Source organism: Equus przewalskii, chromosome 1 (assembly GCF_037783145.1).
Source record: "Equus przewalskii isolate Varuska chromosome 1, EquPr2, whole genome shotgun sequence".
Lineage (NCBI taxonomy): Eukaryota > Metazoa > Chordata > Mammalia > Perissodactyla > Equidae > Equus > Equus przewalskii.
This window is the reverse complement of record NC_091831.1, coordinates 158,110,360-158,132,714: the sequence shown is the minus strand read 5'-3', so window position 1 is coordinate 158,132,714 and position 22,355 is coordinate 158,110,360. Positions and strand designations below refer to the sequence as shown.

The window sequence follows — 22,355 nt, the reverse complement described above, 5'->3', positions numbered from 1 at the left end:
TCAATTTTATTCCAGACTATTCCAAGGAATCATTGGGCAGTGAAGAAGAAAGTGGAAAGGATTGGGATGAACTGGAGGAAGAAGCTCGAAAAGGTAAATTTTTTGTTGTTTTGTTTTATTTTATCTTTTGAGAGGCACAAATTTCAACATTTTGAGATATTAGTAGCCTAATAAGAATAAGAAAAGAATACTATGAAAGTGACATGGAGCCACAGGTACAATTTCATTGACCAAAGGAGAAAAACAGGTCTGGAATGTTCCTATACTCTCCAGGTGGCATGGCTGCCTAACTGGATGCTATTTTCATCTGCTCAAGCCCCCAGTGGGCCCATAGCCATGACAGCCACGTAGTCTAGTAAGGCTCCAGAATTAGGCTATTCTTTTTCCAGGTCTAAGGCCTGTATTATCTACTGTATGCCGAGCATTGTCATAGGTACTTTGCATAGATCACCTTTTTTAATCCAAAACCAGTTTTCCATTTTATAAATAAATAAACCCAGGCTCAGAAAGGTTAAGTACTTGCCAAAGATCACACACACAACTAGTAAGTGATTAAGTAAAGATTAAAATTTTGTCTGACTCCGAAGTATATTCTCTGTACTATTTCATGCTATCCAGTAGTAGTAGGTACCTAACGCTAACCTATAGGTAACTAGTAATGCCTCTTTCTTCTATTTAGCGGACCGTGAAAGTCGTTATGAGGAAGAAGAAGAACAGAGTCGAAGTATGAGCCGGAAGAGGAAGGCATCTGTGCACAGTTCAGGCCGTGGCTCTAACCGTGGTTCCAGACACAGCTCTGCGCCCCCCAAGAAAAAGAGGAAGTAACTTCTGAACTTTGGCTCTCAGCTCCATTCTTCTTCCAGCCAACCCCTGAAAATTTTACATGACATAGAAACTGTATTTTTCCTTTTTTTCTTTTGAAGTTTGGCCATTTGTGTTGATGGGTTTAGGGGCCATTTGTGTGGACCAATCTCCTCGGGGAATTCCAGGCCCACCAGGACACGCGCCAACGGCCCCATCCAGATGGCAAGGGAGGCGGTGTTCTTGAAGAAGGGCAGAGGCTTCCGCTGTTGATAAATATTGTTTCATTCCTCTCTCTTCCTGTCACCTTCTGCCAGGACATCAGTGGCTTCTGACATCTTATTCTTTGATGTCTCAAAGCTATATTTCCAAGACATTGGTACGAGGTGACCCTTAACTACCTGTACCATGGTTCTTGACCAGCAGGTTCGAGCCTCCATCCTGCCCTACTGCCATGACCTTCCTCACATCTCTTTAAGTTCCATCTTTGCAGTACTCAAGAAAAGGTTCTTGGAATTTGCTAATGGTTTGATAAGCCATACAGCTTGAGCTAGTTGAGGCAGATCGGGCTGGTTACCTCCGTCTGAGTTTTCCTGCTTTGTTGCCTCATGCAGATGCTGAGGTATTTCTGCTGCCTTTGAAGACATAAGAAGCAGTGACACTCCCTGGCTTGGTTTTATCCTCCTTAAAAATGCACACATGGTACAATGGTAGAAGCAAAATTACCACTGTTTCTTTTCTGGTATATCTGAGGAAGAATGGCTATGCCTCGTCTACTGCTTCTAGTGTAATCTAGAAGGAGGCTCAAAGGAGTCAACACTTAGATCTGGAAGGGGCAAGTCATGCCTTGGGCCTAGAATACCCTGATGAGAAGAGAAGAGGAAGGGAGGCCACATCTACGGCACAGCCTCTCGTCACTGCTGCTCCTTATTTTTACTTGTCTTGCATTGTTCTGTATTTATCACAGTTTCTGTTGAACAGCTTTTTAAGTATTCGGGGAGTTTATCTTGCCACCCTCCCCCTCCTGGTTCTCTGCACCCACCTGTCCCCCTGCAGTTCCTTCTGTGTTCTGTGACTTTAAGAGAAGGGGGGGAGGGGTCTCGGATTTTGTTTGTTTGTTTTTTTCTCCTTAGCAGTAGGACTTGATATTTTCAATTTTGGAAGAACTAAAAGATAAATAAACTGTGGGTTTTTTTGTTGTTGTTTTGTTTTTGTAAATTCACCTTTGGTGACAGTCTTGTGCAGTTCCTGAAAGCAAGCCTGCTTCTCGCCTGGTAACTCGCAAAGGCATTAGAATAATGCCTTTACCCAGCTAGGATCACAAAAATAAACTTTCATCATTCTGAACTTACATCATTAGGTTGAGAGATACTAGACATCACAGTAAACCGAATTTATGGTATAGCAAGTTACTTTATAAGAGACTTTTTACTATGGTTCCCTCAGAGTTTGGAATGGAATAGCACTTGTTACGTCATGAAAAAATCTTCAGTCATCTCCTTGTAAATAGCATGGAGGGCAGCAGCAGCTTGAAGGGACACCTTCAGCCTTCCTATTGGGGTAGCCCGATCTTCAGGGCTAACAACTGTGGGAAAAGGAAAAAGAAACGTGTCAGGCAGCAGCATCGCTGAATTAAACACTTAAATACTTGGTCTTTCTTTGCCATGTTAGGTGCTGGGGAGACTAAAGTGAAGTTACTACCTTATCTCCTAGGGGGACTCGGTCTAGTGGAAGAGAGAGGAAAGCACAGTCATTACAGTACAGTATGGTGGATGCTGTGAGGAAAACTCGAGGTGCTTTGGGAACACACAGAAGAGGCACCTAACCTGGAATGGAGGAATTGGAAAAGGCTTGCTGGGGAAAACCCCTGAGCTAAGTCTTAAAAAACCAAAAGATGTTTAAAGCATGAGCCAAGACATGAGAACATGACAAGTTTGGAAAACTGCAAGGAGTGGCAGAAATGAAGCCGTTCGCACTGGTCGGATCCTAAGGGCCTTGTCTGTCTCTAAGGAATGTGAAGGTATTAGAAGTGAGGGATTTTATTTGGGTTCTAGAAAAATGACTCCAGTATTTGGAAAATATATTCAAAGGGGGCACAAGTAGATCAGGGGGTGCAGTGATGAGGCTACCGCAGTAATTCAGGAGCAAAACGAAGGGATAGGAAGTAAAACAGTGCGGGGCAGAGGTGGGGAAAGGTTCCTAACATCCAAGAGGTAAAACTAATAGGATTTTGTGATTGAATGTTGAGAGTGAGAAGAAGGTTGGAATCAAGAATGACCATTCTAATTTGGGTAACAAGCTAGCTGGTGGGTAAGAAGGAATACAGTATGAAGTTGTAGTCGGAGGGAGTTTGAGGTACTAAGGGAACATAGAAGTGGTGACTAATAGTCTACTGTAAGTCTAGATTATATTAAAAACCCAGCCTGGAAACCTAGATTTGAGATCATTTCCCGGTTATAATTAAAACTCTGGGAGTGGATGCAAACACCCAGGGAAAGGATATGGAGAGAAAAGGCCGAGAATTGAATGAGAGAATCCAACATTCAAAGGAATATACCCAGGAAGAAGAACCTGCACAGGAAACAAGGAGCCCCCAGAGAGTGAGATGGAAAGTCAAAATGGCCTAAAAACCAAGTGAGAACAGTTTTAAAAGGAGAATGAGGGATGACGATAGAGGTTTAGAAAGGTCAAGTAGGACGAGTAAGAAAACCAACTGGATTTGACAGTTAGGAATATTGGTAAGAACAGAGTCACTGAAGGCCTTGGATGGAAACTTGGTCGTAATTGAAGACTATAGGAGGTGCCGAGCTAGCACTGTGCACTGACCGACCGTTCAGTAAATGTTTCAAGGAGCTGAGTTCTGAAATGACAAGACAGAAGGTAGCTGCAGGTCTAGAGAGCAGAGCTTTGTTTTTAAAATCAGATTGACATGATTAAAGCCTGAGTGGAAGGGAGACCATAATAAGGAAATTATGTTTTTCTTTTGATGATTAAAATATCAAAATAAAAATAGAGAAACATTCATTTGCTTAGGGATTTTGAGATCATTAGAATGAGGCTTAAGGGGATTTTCCTTATGTACAAAGGGCGTGGAGGTCAGGAGCAGCATGGCATGTTTAGGGGATGTGGACAGGAGTGAGAGTTGGAAAACAGCTGGCAGAAATGTCACTTGCCACGCACCAAGCCCTGTCCTAAGCACTTAATCTTCCCCTAGTCTTCATCTAAGCACCCCTTAATCCTCATGGCACCCCGGTGACGTAGGAACTGCTATTACATTTTACAGTTGAGGAAAGAGGCACAGAGAGGTTAAATACCTTGCCCACTATCACAGTTGAGAAGGTACTAGAGGAATATAATGAAGAATCTTGTCCACCAGCTAAAGTTTAAACTTTGTCACACTTGGTCTAAAGAGTCTATTCCTCAAAAAACTTTTTTTTTTTTTGGTGAGGAAGATTCGCTCTGAGCTAACATCTGTGCCTGTCTTCCTCTAGTTTATATGTGAGTTGCTACCACAGCATGGCTTGACAAGTGGTATAGGTCCGCACCCAGGATCTGAACCTCAAACCCAGGCCACCAAAGCAGACTGCGCCAGACTTAATGACTGTGCCATGGGGCCAGCCTCTCAAAAGTTAAACAATTTAAAACACTAAAATTTAAACACTAAAATTTAAACAGTAAAAACAATTATATACTGGGGGCCAGCCTGGTGGTGTAGTGTAGCAGTTAAGTTCATGCACTCTGCTTTGGCAGCCAAGGGTTTGCCAGTTTGGATCCCAGGCACAGATCTACGTACTGCTTATCAAGCCATGCTGTGGTAGGCATCCCACATATGAAGTAGAGGAAGATGGACACAAATGTTAGCTCAGGGCAAGTCTTCCTCAGCGAAAAAAGGAGGATTGGTGGCAGATGTTAGCTCAGTGCTAATCTTCCTCAAAAAAAATATATATATATCATCACATAGATATGTACATAAAACAAGTTCCACAAAATATTTATGTGCAATGTACTCTTGACATTTTCTACAGTTTTGGTTTATTTGGTTTTTTTCAAATTCTGGTTGTGACTTGCTAATTTAATTTCACCATCCAGTCATGGGTCATGACTGGAAGTTTGAAAAACATTGGTCTAACGGATAATCTTAAGTGCCCACTACAGCCTGGCAGATAAGGTAAATGTGTGAAGTCCCAGGTGGGTAAGGTAATAGGGAGCAGTGAGGACTGGACAGAGCAGGCCTACCTAAAGCCGGTGAAATGCAAATATTTTTAAAACAGCAAACAGTCTGTAAATGGAATTAAGAAGGATGTGGTGATCAAATTTATTGTATAAAAACCAGTGGCATGGTTTAGAAAACCATTACAGTTGTGGGGATGTGGTCAAGATACTTCTGAATGGATAAGACTTGGTAACCAATGGATGTGAGGAAAGAGGAGAGCTGGTGTCTAGTTCAGAGACGGGATGCATAATCGCTAAAAGAGGAGAATTAGCTGCCTTTAGAAACGTTACATGCCTAAGAGAGGGCAGGAATTCTGATGTTTAAATTTGATTGAAATTAAAAGAACTTGTCTTTTTAAAAATTCCCTACCTCAAACATTGGAGGTTCATAATAGATGCTAGTTGTCATGGGGTATGTGGGCTAAAATATACAACTGATTACTTTCATGCTTGATCTAGAAATAAGTACAGCTACAGGGATTTCAATTCAGTTTCTGTCTCATCAACTCTGCAGTGGTAATTAAGTACTGAATATAAAACAGGAAAAGCATTCAGTGTTAGGATGATTTCCTTAGAAATAAGAGGGACAGAGAAGCACAAAGGTTGGTTACTCACTGTCTAGCTCTTGCTCTGGAATGTCTCTTCCTGATTCCATGATCTGCCACAGCTCCAGATATGCATATCCTACTTCTTGACATTCATTCTTTTCCTCATCCATGGGATCACTAACCACCGTAAACTTTAAACTAGAGGGAAAAAAGCCCATTTAACTCAGCACTGCTGATACCCTTAGGTTTCAAAAATAAAATAAGGATAAAAGTAATCACAAATTATACAATGTCTTCCCTGAATCACTTATCCCTCACCTCCATTTACAAGACGACAACAGCAAAAGAGAAGGAATCAGAATAAAGTAACAACAGGCCTTGAGAAGAGGGAATTAAAACTCGAGATAATGTAGCTGGTTAAGTAATCTTAACAACAGTTACAGTTCCTTGTAAGATGGTTTACAATTGTTAAATGTTTTTATTTTTATTGGCACCTGAGCTAACATCTGTTGCCAACCTTTTTTTTTTCCTCTTCTCCGCAAAGCCCCCCAGTACATAGTTGTATATTCTAGCTGTAGTTCCTTCTAGTTCTGCTACGTGGGACGCCACCTCAGCATGGCTTGATAGTGGTGCTAGGTCCGCGCCCAGGATCTGAACTGGCAAAACCTGGGCTGCTGAAGAAGAGTACACGAACTTAATCACTCTGCCACAGGGCTGGCCCCATGGTTTACAGTTTTGATGAAAGGTTTGATATGGACACAAAACCAAGCTGTTGCACAAAAACTAAGATTATAGGAGAAGTTAGAAGAAAAGGTTTTAAATTTCTGAAGAAAAGAAAAGTTGGGTACCAAGCCTGAGCAGAATAAAGGGAACAGAAGCAATACAGAATTGCAAAACAAATATAAAAAGTGTATTCCTTAGAGTTGTTCTAAGTCTTGAAAGATGATGCTGTACAGGACACAGAAGAGTGCCTCACAAGCAGTGAGCATCAACAGCAATTATGATCTTGACTTAGCTTAGAAAGCACGATACTGAATTCCAGAAACTGGTACCTATTACATTTTTTGAGATAAAATTCACATAAGTTCACTATTTTAACCACTTTAAACTGTACAATTCAGTGTTTTTTATTATAATCGCAATGTTGTGCGGCCATTACCACTATCTAATTCCAAATCACGTTCCTCACCCCAAAAAAGAAATCCTATACCCAGTAAGCAGTCACTCCCCGTTCTCCTCTTCCTCAGCTCCTGGTGACCAATTTACTTTCTGCCTCTCTGGATTAACCTATTCTGGACATTTCATAATCCTATTAATTTTTTAAAAGCAAATATTGGTGGCTAATAGTGCAAAGGGAGCAAGAATAGGACTAAATATTCAAGTTCTTAAAATCACAGCTAAACACAATTAAGATGAAAAGAAGAAATTCTGAAAGGGATACATTCTTAGCCCATTAAGCACTATTCATTTGTGAGTATGTCTCTCCATCATTACTGAGAACTTCAACAATGCAAAGAGATAATGCTGACACACACACAATTTTCCCAGAAAGGGATGGTAACTAGCGTTGCTAGTTTGCTGGGCACAATATCCAGTGCTGTAGGTAAATTATGTTATTTCAACTTTATCCTCACGGGAGCCTTCAAGTTAAATAATATCTCAAAGATCAAAGAGCTGGTTGTGGAAGAGTCAGGATTCAAAACAAGGCCCGTGTGATCACAGAGCTGATGTTCTGTCCTCCGTACCAGAGTGGCAAAAAGAAAGTCAAACGCAAAATCCATGGAAAGCTAAAGTTGAGTTAAAGGTTACAAAAAGAAAAGAAAGGAAAAAGATTACCACTTTTTTGTGTTTGCGAATCAAGGAAGAGAGGGTACTGTGACTGCTGGGAGAAAAAAAAGAAAAGAAAAAGCTAAATTTAACATTAATGCAGAAAGGAACAATAAATCATTTTCCATCTCCAAAAGTGCCCAGTAAGCTTACAACTGCTTAAGTCCTCAGCGATACTGAGGTCAGAGTCACTGTTGATTTCGGCTGGCTTCTTTTTCATCATTTCTATGACTAACTAGAGATGAAGTAAATGCAAATTAAAGAAATTTATTGGGCTTTTAGAAAAATAATGGATTAAAACAAAAGCCTAATATTACTTCTTACCCCCACACATGAAAAGGAGGTACAGTTGCCAGATTTTGCCCAAAAAACACCCCAAAACAGATGCCCACTTGAATTTGAATTTCAAATTTCAGCTAAAGAATGGATAATTTTCTTACTATAACTATATCCCATGCATTTCATCTGGAATGTCTAAAGGTAGGCCTCCTTGGATTACAGGAATAATGACAAGTCGCTTTCCTAAAACTTATAATAGACCTAGAACTTACTTCAATTATATTGAAGTCAAAGTATTCCTTTGGAGAAATAGTCTTAAAAATCTAAATATAAAATTAACATTATAAAGGCATAATATTTGGTAAGCTAGCAATGATATTGCATTTGTGAGAAATGAATCAAATTATCTCAGAATGTCAAAGCGTTTTGTCCATTTCATATAGGGCACTGTCAGTATTCAAGCAAATTATTGCCACAAGAAAAGCGCTTATCAGGGGCTGGCATGGGTGAAAAGTGAACTAAACCTATGAGATTTTATAATTCATCATGCAGTCAGTCACAAACATAAATTGGACTCAAATAGATGAGAAATTCATTGAGTAAATTAATAAGAAAGAAGTTTTAGGGGCCGGCCCCGTGGCTGAATGGTTAAGTTCGCACGCTCCGCTTCGGCGGCCCAGGGTTTTGCGGGTTCAGATTCTGGGCGCAGACATGGCACCACTCATTAGGCCATGCTGAGGCAGCGTCCCACATGCCACAACTAGAAGGACCTACAACTAAAATATACAACTATGTACTGGGGGGATTTGGGGAGAAAAAGCAGGAAAAAAACCCTAGATTATTTAAAAAATAAAAAGAAGTAGTTTTAAAATATTTAGCATTGGTACAAAACCAAACTCAAACCCCTGAATTCCTGTGTGACTATCTCTTTTCCTTCAAAGTGGAAAGCAGATGCTTACTGTCCTTGCTCAGGATCTTGTCTCTTCAGCATAGCGAACAGAAATTGCCTTCGGCCTTTTTGCTCCAGTGGGTCCAGGTCTATCACTGTTATTAAAGGAAAGAATTAAAAAAGCAAAGAATCACATACTGTTGCTATTTGGGCACCAAGACTTTCATAAGTGGTGTATGTAAAACGGTTATATAAAGCAGAGGTCAGCAAACTAGGGCCCATGCGCTGGCCACCTGCTTTTGTAAATAAAGTTTTATTGAACACAGCCACGCTCATTTGTTACATATTACCCAAGGCTGCTTTCCAGCTACAATAATAGAGTTGAATACTGTAGTTGTGACAGAGACTGTTTGGCCCACAGAGCCTAAAATATTCACCTTTAAGAAAACATTTGTCCACCCCTGATACAAAGGGCCACCTAGAAATTTGGGTTTTGTGGCAGGTTCGACTCAGGGAGCCATCCTGTCTCAACATCCATTCCCCACTTCCTCCTTATTTTCATATGGGAATACTGCAGCCTGCAATAAATCAGTCTGTTTTCCAGCCTCTATTTTAGCTATTCGGCCATGTGATTAAGTTCTGGCCATTGTGTTGTGTGAAACCTGCTTCCCAGGCTCAGCTGGGAGGCATTCTTCCTTTCCCCAGAGGTCATTAAGGACCATGGGTGACCAAAAGGATGGAAGACGGGCAGTAGGATGATGAAAAGGCAGGACAGGACGTTGGATCCAGCCCTGGACTGCCCACCTCTGAACTCGTGTAAGACAAGTGAGGAATAAGCTTCTATCTCGTCTGCTATCAGGACAGGATATACTTTTAAAAAGAAAAAAAAAGGAATAGAGCAAGAAACAATTCTCAGAAATTTCAAATAAATATTCAATGACTGCAAGATAAAATTAAGGAAATCTCCCCAAAAATAGAAGGAAAGAAAAAACAGAGATAGGATTATAGGAGAAAAATGATAAAAATCAGAGATCAATTTGGAAGATCCAAAATCCTACTAAAATAGGAAAATGCTGAGAACAAAATTATCAAAGAAATGCAATAAAATTTCCCAGAACCAAAAGCCAGCAGCTTCCAGATTGAAAGAGCCCACTGTATGGCCAAAACAATTAAAGAAAAATATGCAGATTATTCTAAGATTTAAGAACATCAGAGATAAAGAGAAAATGTTGAAGTCTTCCAGGGAGGTAGACGGTAGTTTTCATACAAAAGTTAGACTCCTGGCCTAAATCTAGAAGACCATGGACGAACAGCTTTGAAATTCTCAACAAAAATATTTTCAATATAGATGTCTATACTTGGTCTCATTACCAATGGAATATATGGGTAGAATAAAGAGATTTCACGCATGACTGTCTCAAAATGTCTACTTCCAATGTACTCTTTCTTTAAAAGCTACTGGAAACTATGGTCTGTTAAAATAAGAAAATAAATGAGACAGAGGTTGACACAGGACCCAGGTGACATGAAATCCAGCAGAGGAGAGAATTAAATCAGATTCCCCACACAGCAGTGACATAACAGCTGAACAGGAAAGGAGCAAAAGGATGAAGAGAGGTCTTCAGGAAAAAAATAGATAAATTAGTTGACAGGTTTATTTGAAAATATGGAAAGGCTGTTGGAGGATGTGAAAAGAATTACAATAGGTATAATAAAAATAAAGCAAATAAGAAATTGAAAAGAAATAATAAACAAGGAAATATAATCATGTCATACTACTCGGCTTTACAAGAATTCATATTTACGTATCCACAATAGAATAGAAACAATTAAGATTGGATTAAATAAAAATTATGATCCAACTATATGGGAGGCAGGGGGCATGGGTGTGGTGTAAGAGAGATAAGTTTTATGTGCCAAGAGAGGAAGTTAGTAGATAATGTCTAAAATTGGTGAATCAGGAAACTGCAATAGAAACATTTCTCAGAAACATGCAGCCAAAAAACAGAAGAAATAGGACAAAAAGTGAAAAGTGGTGTGGCGGACTGAGGCGGGAAGGGGCGGGGCAAGGGGGAGTGATTTGTGGAGAAACGGTGGAACAAAGGACTGCTTAATTTTAATTAAAAATCTTTTAAGGCCTATTTGATGTTTTAAAACCATATGCATATATTACTTTGATAAAAAAATAAAATAAAATGGTTGAATCCACCCCATCAGAAGTCCACAGTAGTGTGAGCCCTCAGTTTAAGCGTTTGTCCGCCTCCTTCCCCCGCTAAGCACAAGGGCGGCCTCACCCTTGCTAAAGTGGAAGTGGATCTCCTCTCCGGCCCTCGGTTTCCTCAGGGATACTGGAGTCTCCGTCTCTGACAAGGGTAAATCGTAGAACTTGTACTCCACGTACACCTGCTTTATGTTCTCATCGTACATCACTTCAGCCTCTGGGTTGAAGGCCAGGGAGACAATTTCAATGCACATCTTCTCTGATTTCTGATAAGGAAAATGTTTATTTATTTCCTATAGGTTAGTGACGCCGCAAGTGTTTATACTCCATCTAGTTAACACATTACTCTCTAGGAATCAATCACAGGCATTCTCATCTAACATACCACTCCTTGAGAATCAAGTTATGGGTAAAACTGGCACCAAGAGACAACTTGACTGAATTGTCCCAGCTCATCTGTGGGAAATTTATAAAGAGAATCCAGTTGTTCTTTCTCCCAGTCCAGTAAATCATTTCTCCAGACCAGCCTTTCTCAGCCATCTCCACATAGAGAAAGAATCAAGAAACTTTCTGAACAGATAGTTTTCTTAAACTTTCTCGATGAAAACCAATCCAGTATTTTCCTGAGGTTGGGTCCTAGGAGACTGCCTATCGATACTGGAGATTTAGCAAAGAGCTGCCAGTGCTTCCTGTGCCCACCTCAGTGCAGGCCACAGAGCAGGGCATCAGAGCTCCCTGTCCTCCCACAGCAACTCCAGTGTTTTCAGCTCCACTTCAGAGTTGTCGCCACAACCACCATGCTCTTTTGGTTGTTCCTGCATCCACTTTTGCACTAAGGACACCAAGAGGAGAGCTGACACCTCTCTGGTTTCAAGAAGTAAACTGAGGCCAACATTAAGTGTCATTCCATGTCCCATCCATCGTGGTTGTGCCCCGTGTCCATCCCCGTGTTGTCCCCCTGTGCACAGTGTGGCAGCAAGTCAGTGTCATGGCATTAGTGAGGAGTCAATCCAGGATGGCCCCCTGCCGGCCACAGTTCTCCTTTCATCCGTGAGTGCCTCTTTCCTCTAGGTTGCCAGGCCAATATCCTCACTTCTTTGAAGATCTGCGCCCCCACCATCTTTTTTTCTCTTCGGAAGCAAATGGAGCCTCCTGTGCCTTGTCCTAGGAAGCTCAGACAAAATTTCTCAACAAATTTGCATCAGAACAACCCGGGTGCCTCTTAAAAATAAAGATACTTGATGCTTCCCTCTCAATAGTCCCCACACATCCTCCTACAACACCCATCATGAAAACCATTGAGTCTCTGCAGTATTTTCCAAAATGTGGGTTTTGACACGCATGGGCCAGCTAGCTGGGTTTCACTAGCATATTTTTAAATGAGAGACTAGAATAAAATAAGATAGGATAGGCTAGACAGGATAGCCTAGAATAGACAGGATAGGCTAGAAGAGAATAGAAAATATGAGAGTGCATGGCAAATGGTAAAGGTACGTCTTGTTTCTTGAAACTTGTGTTTGTATATGACTGTGTTTGTATATGTATTTCTACATATGGGCATAATGTAGAAATGTATTTCTTATAGTGATTGTCATAAAAAAAAAAAGTGCAAAAGCGGAGCCGGCCCTGTGGCCGAGTGGTTAAGTTCGCGAGCTCCGCTTCGGCGGCCCAGGATTTTGCCAGTTCGAAACCTGGGCGCGGACATGGCATCGCTCATCAGGCCATGCTGAGGTGGCGTCCCACATGCCACAACTAGAAGGACACCCAACTAAAATATACAACCATGTACTACGGGGATTTGGGGAGAAAAAGCAAAAAAAAAAAAAAGAAGATTGGCAACAGTTGTTAGCTCAGGTGCCAATCTTAAAAAAAAAAAAGTGTAAAAGCCACTTATATTGGACTGTCCTGGGAATCTGTGTTTAAAGATTTAGGTATAATTTATACACAGTAAAATGCAAAACCTTAAGAGTACAGTTTTGACAAATGTATAGAAGTGCATAATCACCCTATTCAAGATACACAACATTTCCATCACCCTAGAAAGTTCTCTCATGCCACTGCTGAAATTATTGCAAACCCTATGCTGTAGTCTCAGTAAAAGTTAAGCCAAATTTTTCAAGGTGTGTCTGAGGAATAGGTGTTTTACAAATGAATTGTCTGTGATGAAATAAATCTTACCAAAACAGAAAAGCCTATGCTTAGTGGGGATGAATATTTTCCCCATAGTTAAAAATGAATGGGGCCAGCCCCGTGGCGCAGCAGTTAAGTTCGCACCTTCCACTTTGGCAGCCAGGGGTTCGCTGGTTCAGATCCCAGGTGCGGACCTATGCACTGCTTATCAAGCTATGATGTAGCAGGTGTGCCACATATAAAGTAGAGGAAGATGGGCATGGATGTTAGCTCAGGGCCAATCTTCCTCAGCAAAAACAGGAGGATTGGCGGCAGATGTTAGCTGAGGGCTAATCTTCCTCAAAAAATAAAAATAAAAATGAACCACCATCAGACAAGCGGCTTTCAAACTGTAAGACTCACTGTATGTGCATCTGTATGTGTGTGTATTAATCACCGAAATAAAAGTCTCCAGAAACAATTCTTGACATTACTATGTGTGAAGCAAACTGTTATTTTGTATTCTACTCTATCTCAGTTTTTCTTTTCTCTTTCTCTTTTTTTTTTTTTTTTGAGCAAGATTAGCCCTGAGCTAACTACTGCCAACCCTCCTCTTTTTGCTGAGGAAGCCTGGCCCTGAGCTAACATCATGCCCATCTTCCTCTACTTTCTATGTGGGATGCCTACCACAGCATGGTGTGCCAAGCGGTGCCACGTCTGCACCTGGGATCTGAACCGGCGAACCCCAGGCTATCTCAGTTTTTCTTTAGTGCTGGCTGGGACCCCCTATTTTGATTTCACTCCCCACTAAGAGATGCCAACTCACAGTTGAAAAACATTGCACCAGAGTTATGCTATATAACATGGTAGCCATTAGCCACACGTGCCCATGGAGCACTTGAAATGCGGCCAGTCTCAATTGGGACGTGCTGTAAGCCTAAAATCCACCCATGATTTGGAAGACTTTGCATGAAAAGAAAAATGAATGTAAGATATTTCAATATTTTTTTATATTGATTACATGTTGAAATGATAACATCACGGATATATTAGGTTAAATAAACTGTATTGTTAAAATTAATTTTACTTGTTTCTTTTTACACCTTTAATATGGCTACTAGAAAACTACATTTGTGCCTCACATTATACTTCTGTGGAACAACACTTCATAGACTGTGAGCTCTGTGAGTTCTGGGACCACAAGTCTGTTTTGCTAACCCCTTTGGTCCCAGCATCTAGCACCCCCCTAATTTGTTTTGTTACCTCTCCACGCCACCTAGATCTAAATTTTTCAAAATTGCTTTTGACTTGTTCCCTCACAAACACTCTTATCCCATTAAAGTTAGGAACTGAAAGCATCAGGGGACAACTGTGATAAAAAGGCCACTATTGGGTGAGCATAAATTGGTATAATTTGGGAGGATGATCATTTGGTGGTACCCATCGAAATTTCAAGTGCGCATCCCTTTTAAAACCAATAGTTCCACTTCTAGGAATCTGTCCCACAAAAACATGGCCAAGCACACAAAGATAGATATGTACAAGGATGTTCATTGCGGCATTATTACTTTTTTCTTTTTTCCCTCTTTTCTTGTAGGTACTCGGTTATACAGAAGTGAAAGTGACAAGGTCCTGGTGCAGTCGGTCTGGATGCAGGTCAGAGGGCAAATTCTGCAAAAGCTAGGTATGGTCATCAAACATTCTCTCCTCTCAAGGCTCGTTTACAAAGTCTGGTTAGGAAATTTTACTGTAGACTTTTCTCCCCCTGTCCCCAGCTCTATTGAGATATAATTGACCCATAACATTCTCTTGATAGCTGTACCTCAGAAAAACCAAATTCTTTTCTACCTCAGGGCCTTTACATGTGCCCTTTCCTCCGCCCAAGCAGAGTTCCTCCCAGCTCTTCCCTTCTCATTCTTCAGATTTCAGTTCAAATGTCCCCTCCTCAGAGAGCTCTTTCTTTACCTCCTTACCTCACTCAACCCCTCCCATTACTATCTATTATATCACCCTATTTATTTTCTTCCTAGTATTTAGAATTAGCAAGTATCTGGCTTATTTGTTCACTGATTTATCTGTGTTTTCCCTTTGTAGATTGTAAGATTCAAGAGGGAAGGGACCAAGTCTGTCTTAGTCACCATTCTGCGTCTACAGAGCCTGGCAAACACTCAGACAAGCACCCCATTATTATTTGTTGAAGGAGCCAATACCTCACAGGGCTGCCATGAGGACTGAGCGAGCTAATGAATATTAAGTACATATAGCGTAAAAGCTCTATCAGTGTTGCCCATTGAGGTTTGTCTAAAGAAAAGGTCAGATATTATTTTAATGGACTACTGATCAGCAGTTAAAAGGAATGAACTAGAAAAAGCTAAATATATCAACATGGATGGACTCCCAAAACACTATTAATCGAAAAATGCATGTTTCAGAATAATATGTACCAAAAAAGAAAAAGAAATGGGGGAAACTGGGTGAAGGTAAATGGTACCTTCTTGTACTTTTTTTGCAACTGTTTACAAATCTATAATTAATTCAAAGTAAAAAGTTAAAAAATAATACATGCCGTTTAATGTCATTTATTTGAAAGCGAAAAAAAAAAAACAAATACAAATCAATATGAATGCTACAGTTCTTTTTTTTAAGATCTGAAAAGATACACCCCAAGACTCAAAACAATGATATTCGTGGGGTAAAAGCAGAGGCAGCAGGGATTATAGGCAGTGGTCAACAGAGATTTAGCTTTATCTGGAATATCCTAGTTTTTAAAAGAAAAATGTATTCTTATATTGCTTGTGTAATTTAATTTTTAAAATTTTAAACTTGCAAATAATCCTGGGACAAATGATCAGAAATCCATATTTATGCAGACTATATCAACTTTATTCTGATAACGAAGATGAATTAGGAGGATGAATAAGATGAACATTTGAGGCAGGTACACACAGAGGCCTTATTCATTCCTGTTAGGTTGGACCATAGGAAACTGTCAACAGTCCACCACTTTTTATCTATAAAAATGATAATTTCAGGGGCCGGCCCAGTGGCACAGCAGTTAAGCTTGCGCAATCCGCTTCTCGGTGGCCCGGGGTTCGCCAGTTCGGATCCCGGGTGCGGACATGGCACCGCTTGGCAAAAAGCCATGCTGTGGTAGGAGTCCCACGTATAAAGTAGAGGAATATGGGCATGGATGTTAGCTCAGGGCCAGTCTTCCTCAGCAAAAAGAGGAGGATTGGCAGTAGTTAGCTCAGGGCTAATCTTCCTCAAAAAACGAAAAATGATAATTTCATATGGCTTATTATGTAATGAGTGTTTGTGTCCCCCTCAAAATTCCTATGTTGAAACCCTAATCCCAATATGATGGTATTTGGAGGAGGTGGGGCCCTTGGGAGGTAATTAGGTCATGAGGGTGGAGCCCTCAGGAATGGAATTAGCGCCATTATAAGGAGAGGCCAAAGAGCTAGCTGGCTTTCTTTCTGCCATGTTAAGATACAATGGGAAGCTAGCAGTCTGCAACCTGGAAAAGGGTCCTCACCAGAATCTGACCACGCTGGCAACCTGATTTTGGACTTCCAGCCTCAAGAACAGTGAGAAATAAATTTTTGTTGTTTGTAAGCCACCAGGTCTATGGTACTTTGTTATAGCAGTCCAAATTTACTAATACATGGGTCAGTATTTTAATTTGATCCAGAATCCTTTACATGACCTGGTTCCATTACATAACTTTAGTGGGATTGAACAGCAAAAAATAAAGTATACAATTATTAACATTCAGCATATGAACCACTGTAATATATACTAACTAACTCATTTGAACTTGCTAGCAGAACCCCTGAGAGCAGTTAGTTATGCAGCATGAGTGCCAGACAGACAGCTCCCATTGGCTTATTAGTTCAGGTGTGCTAGCTAATTTGGCTGGGAGGCAGAGCTGTGAAAATTAATTAGCTAGCATACACAAGGGATCAGGACATTCTTATACAATTAAGAGTATAAGAAAAGAGAAGGAACTTTGAGGTTCTTAATACATGGTGTGGCTAAAAGACAGTAAGTAACATGAGGCCGTAGGGCAAATGAAATGATTGCTCCCTTCTCATTAGTGGCTGTTAAGAAGGGGAGGGAAAAGTTTTCTCTGGTCCACTCAGAGTGAGAGAGAGATTTCTGGCACCAGGAATGGGACTTCATCTGGAGGAAACCATGTGGTTCGGGTTGAGATCATTTCCTGGAGATGCTTAGAGAGAAGGCAAATACAGAGGGTCTTTAGGAATCTGGTGCTGATTAACAGACAGGACCTCCTGGCAAACAGACCTATACACATCCTATGAACACAGGAACTGTCCTAATTCTGGACTCAGAGAGGAGCAGTTAAAAGATCCAAATGGACTGTGGTTGTTTCACTTTTTTGGTAGTTTAAGGGAAAGACATTTTGGAAGGGTCTTCTTTAAGTAGTACTGTTCAACCTAATTCAATGGACTTGGCAGGCAGAAGGGAACTGACACCCTTCTGCCTCAATCTCTTCCCCTTAGGGCCTAGTTCTTCCTTGGAGGGGCCACAACCAGATCATAGAAGCTCAACCTTGAAAACCAGAATACTTTGGAGAGGGTAGACTATTGCCGTCATCAACATTATCACCACTATCATTCAGTGTTTGATGCGTCTCGGGCACTGTATGAAACCCTTACCAGACATTACCTTACTTAAATCCTCCCACATCACTATAAGGTAGATATACTTAATATTACCATTTTATAAATGGGGCACAAAGTCTAATAGAGTTTAAGTAACTCCCCCAAAGCTGCATAGCTAGTAAGTACCAGAGCCAGGATCTAAACCACTTTTTTAAAAACCGACATATGATATTATATTAGTTTCAGGTGTACAAGATAATGATTCGATATTTGTGTATATTGAGAAATGATCACTGCGATAGGTCCAGTTAACATCCGTCACCACACTAAGCTACAGATTTTTTTCTTGTGATGAGAACTTTTAAGATCTACTCTCTTAGAAACTTTCAAATATACAATACAGTATTATTAACTATAGTCACCATGCTGTATGCTACATCTATATAAACCACTTCTGTCTGAACCAAATCTCCATGCTCTTAAATGCTACACTTTCTCCTCCATTATCCCAGCTGACTCCAAACACAAGAGCAACAGAGCTCAAGCATTGTCTCTGGGCCTGCAACCCCTTCGATCTTTTATGCCTACCTATTGTGAAATACAATCATTATTGAGTATAAACGTATCTGTGTTGTAAGTTTAATTTGATAATAACACTAATTTTTTTGCTTAAGTAGGCTTGGTTTTCATATTTAGTTTCTTTTTTTCCATACTTAGTTTCTCAAGCAACATTTTTGGGTACACAAAGGTTTTCTAAAAGGAAATCTTATTTAGGAGCCTTTAACTTAGAGTAATATTTTAATGTAATCTGTTTGACTTGTAGTTCAAAAATCTGCTGACCAGGGCTGGCCCCGTGGCCGAGTGGTTAAGTTCGCGCGCTCCGCGGCAGGCGGCCCAGTGTTTCGTTGGTTCGAATTCTGGGCACGGACACGGCACTGCTCATCAAACCACGCTGAGGCAGCATCCCACATGCCACAACTAGAAGGACTCACAAAAAAGACTATACAACTATGTACCAGGGGGCTTTGGGGAGAAAAAGGAAAAAATAAAATCTCAAAAAAAAAAAAAATCTGCTGATCAGCTGGCTGCTTTTCCGTTTGATCTGAGAGGCGCGTGGTTTAGAAACCTTGACTGGAACTCCAGCTCTTTCACTAACTAGCTCTATAATCCTGGACACATCATTTGATCTTCTTCACCTTTATTATACCTAAGGTGTTATTGTCTAGTTGTAACATTCTATGTTCTGGTCTATCTTGCAAACATTTCTCAAGATATTAATCATACAATGTCTAAAAAAATATGGCAGATAAAAGTTCAGAAGAAGACAAACTTAACTATTTGCCATACTAACAATTTAAATTTACTGATTTTGAGTTGCTTCTCCTCACTCCAATATCCTTCATTTTCCTGAAAATCCTCAGTACAAGTTCTGACTTTCAAGGAAGAGTTTTCTGACCTCTACAAAAGAACAATAATTTCCCTTTTTTGAATTCTTACAAACCTTAGAGTTTATATCACATAATCTACCTGCTTGATTCTAGGTCACACTATACTTTTCTTCATTGTGTGTAAAAATGTTCACAATCCTCGATCGGATTTTAGTCTTTCATTCAGTCACTCATTCAGCAAATATTTATTGGGCACCTACAAATGTGCCAGGAAGTGTTCTAGTGGCTCCAGGGAGAGACTGTCTCATACCTCATTTACAACCCCACGAGATTCTAATACAATGATGACTGCTGAATATACCGGTGGATATTTATTCGTGTGTGTGTGTGTGTGTGTGTATCCTCAATTAGTTCCAAAAGAGATTTGAGGCTGAAATGTTTAATAAATAATTGTAATTACAGGTTTTAAAGGTTGGGTCAAAAACTTCAGAAACTAAATGATGTCTCTGAGCCCTCCTATGGAGAATCCTTTCCTCTTTTCCCGCCCCTACCTCCCAGAGTCAACCTGCTCTCCTCAGGTGGATTTAAAGAAAGGGTTATCACTCAGGCTAGGGATGAATCACAAGACGCAATGAAGGAGGCAGGCAAGGGACCCAAAAAGGAGAGAGAAGGGTTGAAGCAAGTCCTCATTACCCCAAATTAAGAAAATGATCTTTTAATCTGTATCAACAGACTTCTATTCACTTGCAATGTAAATTCAACTGAATAACTTGAATTTCCCATCAGGTTCATTGAAAACTGGATTTGCACTTCACAGATGTGGTCATTAAGCACACTAACTGTCCTTATGTACAATCTTGTCTCATACTCAACGATCACCCCCATGTACTTACTGCCTTAGGACATTTCTGAGATACGGGTGTCACTATTTCGTCACTGTCTGTAGTTTGTGCTTCACTGACTTCAGAAGCTTGTTCGCAGGATTCTTTGTCTGTCAGAGAAGAGGCTGGAGTTACAGAACTATTTCAGAACACCCTGTCTTTTTCAAGGATTGACTTGTTTGGAAGCTTGCCAAACACACAGGGTTCACTTCCGAAAAAAGAAAAAGGAAAGAAAGGGAAAGAAGGAAGAATGGAATGAAGGACGGAAGGAAGGAAGGAAGAAAGGAGGGAGTGAGGGAGGGAGGGAAGAAAGGAGGGAAGGAAGGAAGCAGGGAGGGAAGGAAGTCCTTCCTTTTGTAGGGGCTGGAGAAAATGACCAGCCGAGGAAAAGCAGTGCGATCAGGGTGTGGCAGACTGTATTTTCCAAAGACAGACTCAAACAACACCTCCCATCCCACACGCTCTCTTGCAATGCGACATTTTTTACTGAACATCTGAATTTCCTTTACAGAGTGCCTTTCCAATCTTTTGCTCATTTTTCTGTTGGGTTGTTTGTCTTTTTCTTATTGATTTGGAGGAACTCTGTATATTTTCTGAATTTGAGCCCTTTGGTAGTTACATGAGTTACAAATATCTGTTCCACTCTTTAGCTTGCCTGTTTAATCTCTTGCTGAACAGAAATTCTTACTTTTAAGGTAGTCAACTTGATCAATATTTTTCTTTATGATTAGTGCATTTTGTTTCTTTTTTTTAAAAAATATCTTTCCTTACTCTGAATGATGAATAATGCTGCTATGAGTATTTGTGTACAAGTCTTTGGGTGGACAAATGTTTTCATATCTCCCGGGTAGATACTTAAGAGTAGAATTGCAGGGTTGTAAACTATATGTTTAACTTTTTAAGGAGAAGCCAAATATTTTTTAAAGTGGCTGTAATGTTTTACACTCCCATCAGTAATGTACAAGGTTCCAATTTTTCCACATCCTCGCTAACACTTGGTACAATCAGCCTCTGGAATATATCAATTCTTGGTGTGTACTGGTATTTCATTGTGGTATTATTTTGCATTTTCCTAATGATAATGATGTTAAACATCTTTTTGTATGCTTATTAGCCATTCATATATCTTTGAATATCCATTCAAATCATTTTAAATTAGGCTGCCTTATTGTTGAGTTGCAAGAGTTCTTTATAGATCATGGATGCAAATCCTTTATCAGAAACGTGATTTGCAAATATTTTTTCCTAGGCTGTAGCTTATCATTTCATTTTCATAATAGCGTCCTTTGAAGAGCATACATTTTTATTTTGCTAAAGTCCAATTTATCAATTTTTTATTTTATGGATCATGCTTCTGGTGTCATATCTAAGAAATCTTTGTCTAATCTAAGGTCAAATGTTTTATCCTATGTTTTCTTTTAGAAATGTTATAGTTTGGGTTTTAATATTTAGATTTATGATCTATTTTGGTTAATTTTTGTGTATGGTGTGAAGTAAGTGTCTAAGTTTTTTTTTTTTCTCTGTATGGGGATATCTGATTGTTTCAGTACCATTCATTGGAGAGATTAGATTTACCAGAAAGATTAGATTCCCCTTTGAATTGCCTTGGAAACTCTGTAGAAAATCAATTGACCATAAATATAAGGGTTTAGTTCTGGATTTGCAATTCTATCTCATTGATCTATAAGTCTATCTTTATGCTAGTACCACACTGTCTGAGTTACTGTAGCTTTATAGTAAGTTTTGAAATCAGGTAGTACAAAATTTTCAGCTTTCTTCTTCTTTTACATAATTGTTTTGTCTATTCTAGGTACTTCACATTTCTATATAAATTTTGGGGAGAATGGCCATCTTAACAATTATCAGTAGTCCAATCCACATATATGGTATATTTCTCCATTTACTTCAATCTTCCTTAATTTCTCTCAGGAACTTTTGTAGTTTTCAGTATGCAGGGCTTGCATTTCTTTTGTTAAATTTATTCCCAAATATTTTATTATTTTGGATGATATTGTGAATGGAATTGTTTTCTGGATTTCATTTTTACATTGTTCATTGATAGTATATGGAAATACAATTGATTTTGGTATATTGATTTATGTCCTGCAAACTTGTTCACTTGCTTTTAGTTCTAGGGTTTTAAAAAATTTTTGTAGATTTCTTGTGATGTTCTAAATACAGGATCATGTCAATTGCAAAGAAAGACAGCACTACTTCTTCCTTTTTATCCTGAGTAATTTTAATTTCTTTTTCGTGCCTTATTGCAATGACTATAACCTCCACTACAGTGTTCAACAGGAGTGGTGAAAGCAGATATCCTTTTTTTGTTCTTAATCTTAGGGGAGAAGCATTCAATCTTTTACCATTAGGTAGGATGTTAGCTGTACATATTATTGTCCTTTATTAGTCTGAAGCAATTTCCTTCTATTCCCAGTTTGCTGAGAGTCCTTATCAAGAATGGGAGCTGGGAGCCAGCCCCGTGGCTAAGTGGTTAAGTTCGCATGCTCCACTTCAGCAGCCCAGGGTTTCGCTGGTTTGGATCCTGGGCGCGGACATGGTGCTGCTCATCAGGCCA

General features: G+C 39.8%; 2 protein-coding genes across 4 annotated transcripts in view; one reads left to right on the top strand and one right to left on the bottom strand.

The window, feature by feature from the left end:
- SUPT16H (SPT16 homolog, facilitates chromatin remodeling subunit) overlaps window positions 1–2,000 on the top strand; it is a 38,687-nt gene extending 36,687 nt beyond the window's left edge. Inside the window, exons 25-26 of the mRNA XM_008528806.2 lie at window positions 16–93; window positions 680–2,000. Coding sequence (XP_008527028.1) covers window positions 16–93; window positions 680–825 — 224 coding nt within the window. The 3' untranslated portion in view covers window positions 826–2,000. The remainder of the gene's footprint in view (window positions 1–15; window positions 94–679) is intronic.
- A 194-nt stretch (window positions 2,001–2,194) lies between these two features.
- LOC103556625 (RPGR interacting protein 1) overlaps window positions 2,195–22,355 on the bottom strand; it is a 38,133-nt gene continuing 17,972 nt past the window's right edge. For all 3 annotated transcript variants that reach the window (XM_070585916.1, XM_070585926.1, XM_070585905.1), the window contains 5 exons: window positions 19,793–19,890; window positions 10,851–11,043; window positions 8,627–8,711; window positions 5,629–5,759; window positions 2,195–2,386 (listed from right to left, as the gene is read on the bottom strand). In XM_070585916.1, coding sequence (XP_070442017.1) covers window positions 2,271–2,386; window positions 5,629–5,759; window positions 8,627–8,711; window positions 10,851–11,043; window positions 19,793–19,890 — 623 coding nt within the window. In that variant the 3' untranslated portion in view covers window positions 2,195–2,270. The remainder of the gene's footprint in view (window positions 2,387–5,628; window positions 5,760–8,626; window positions 8,712–10,850; window positions 11,044–19,792; window positions 19,891–22,355) is intronic.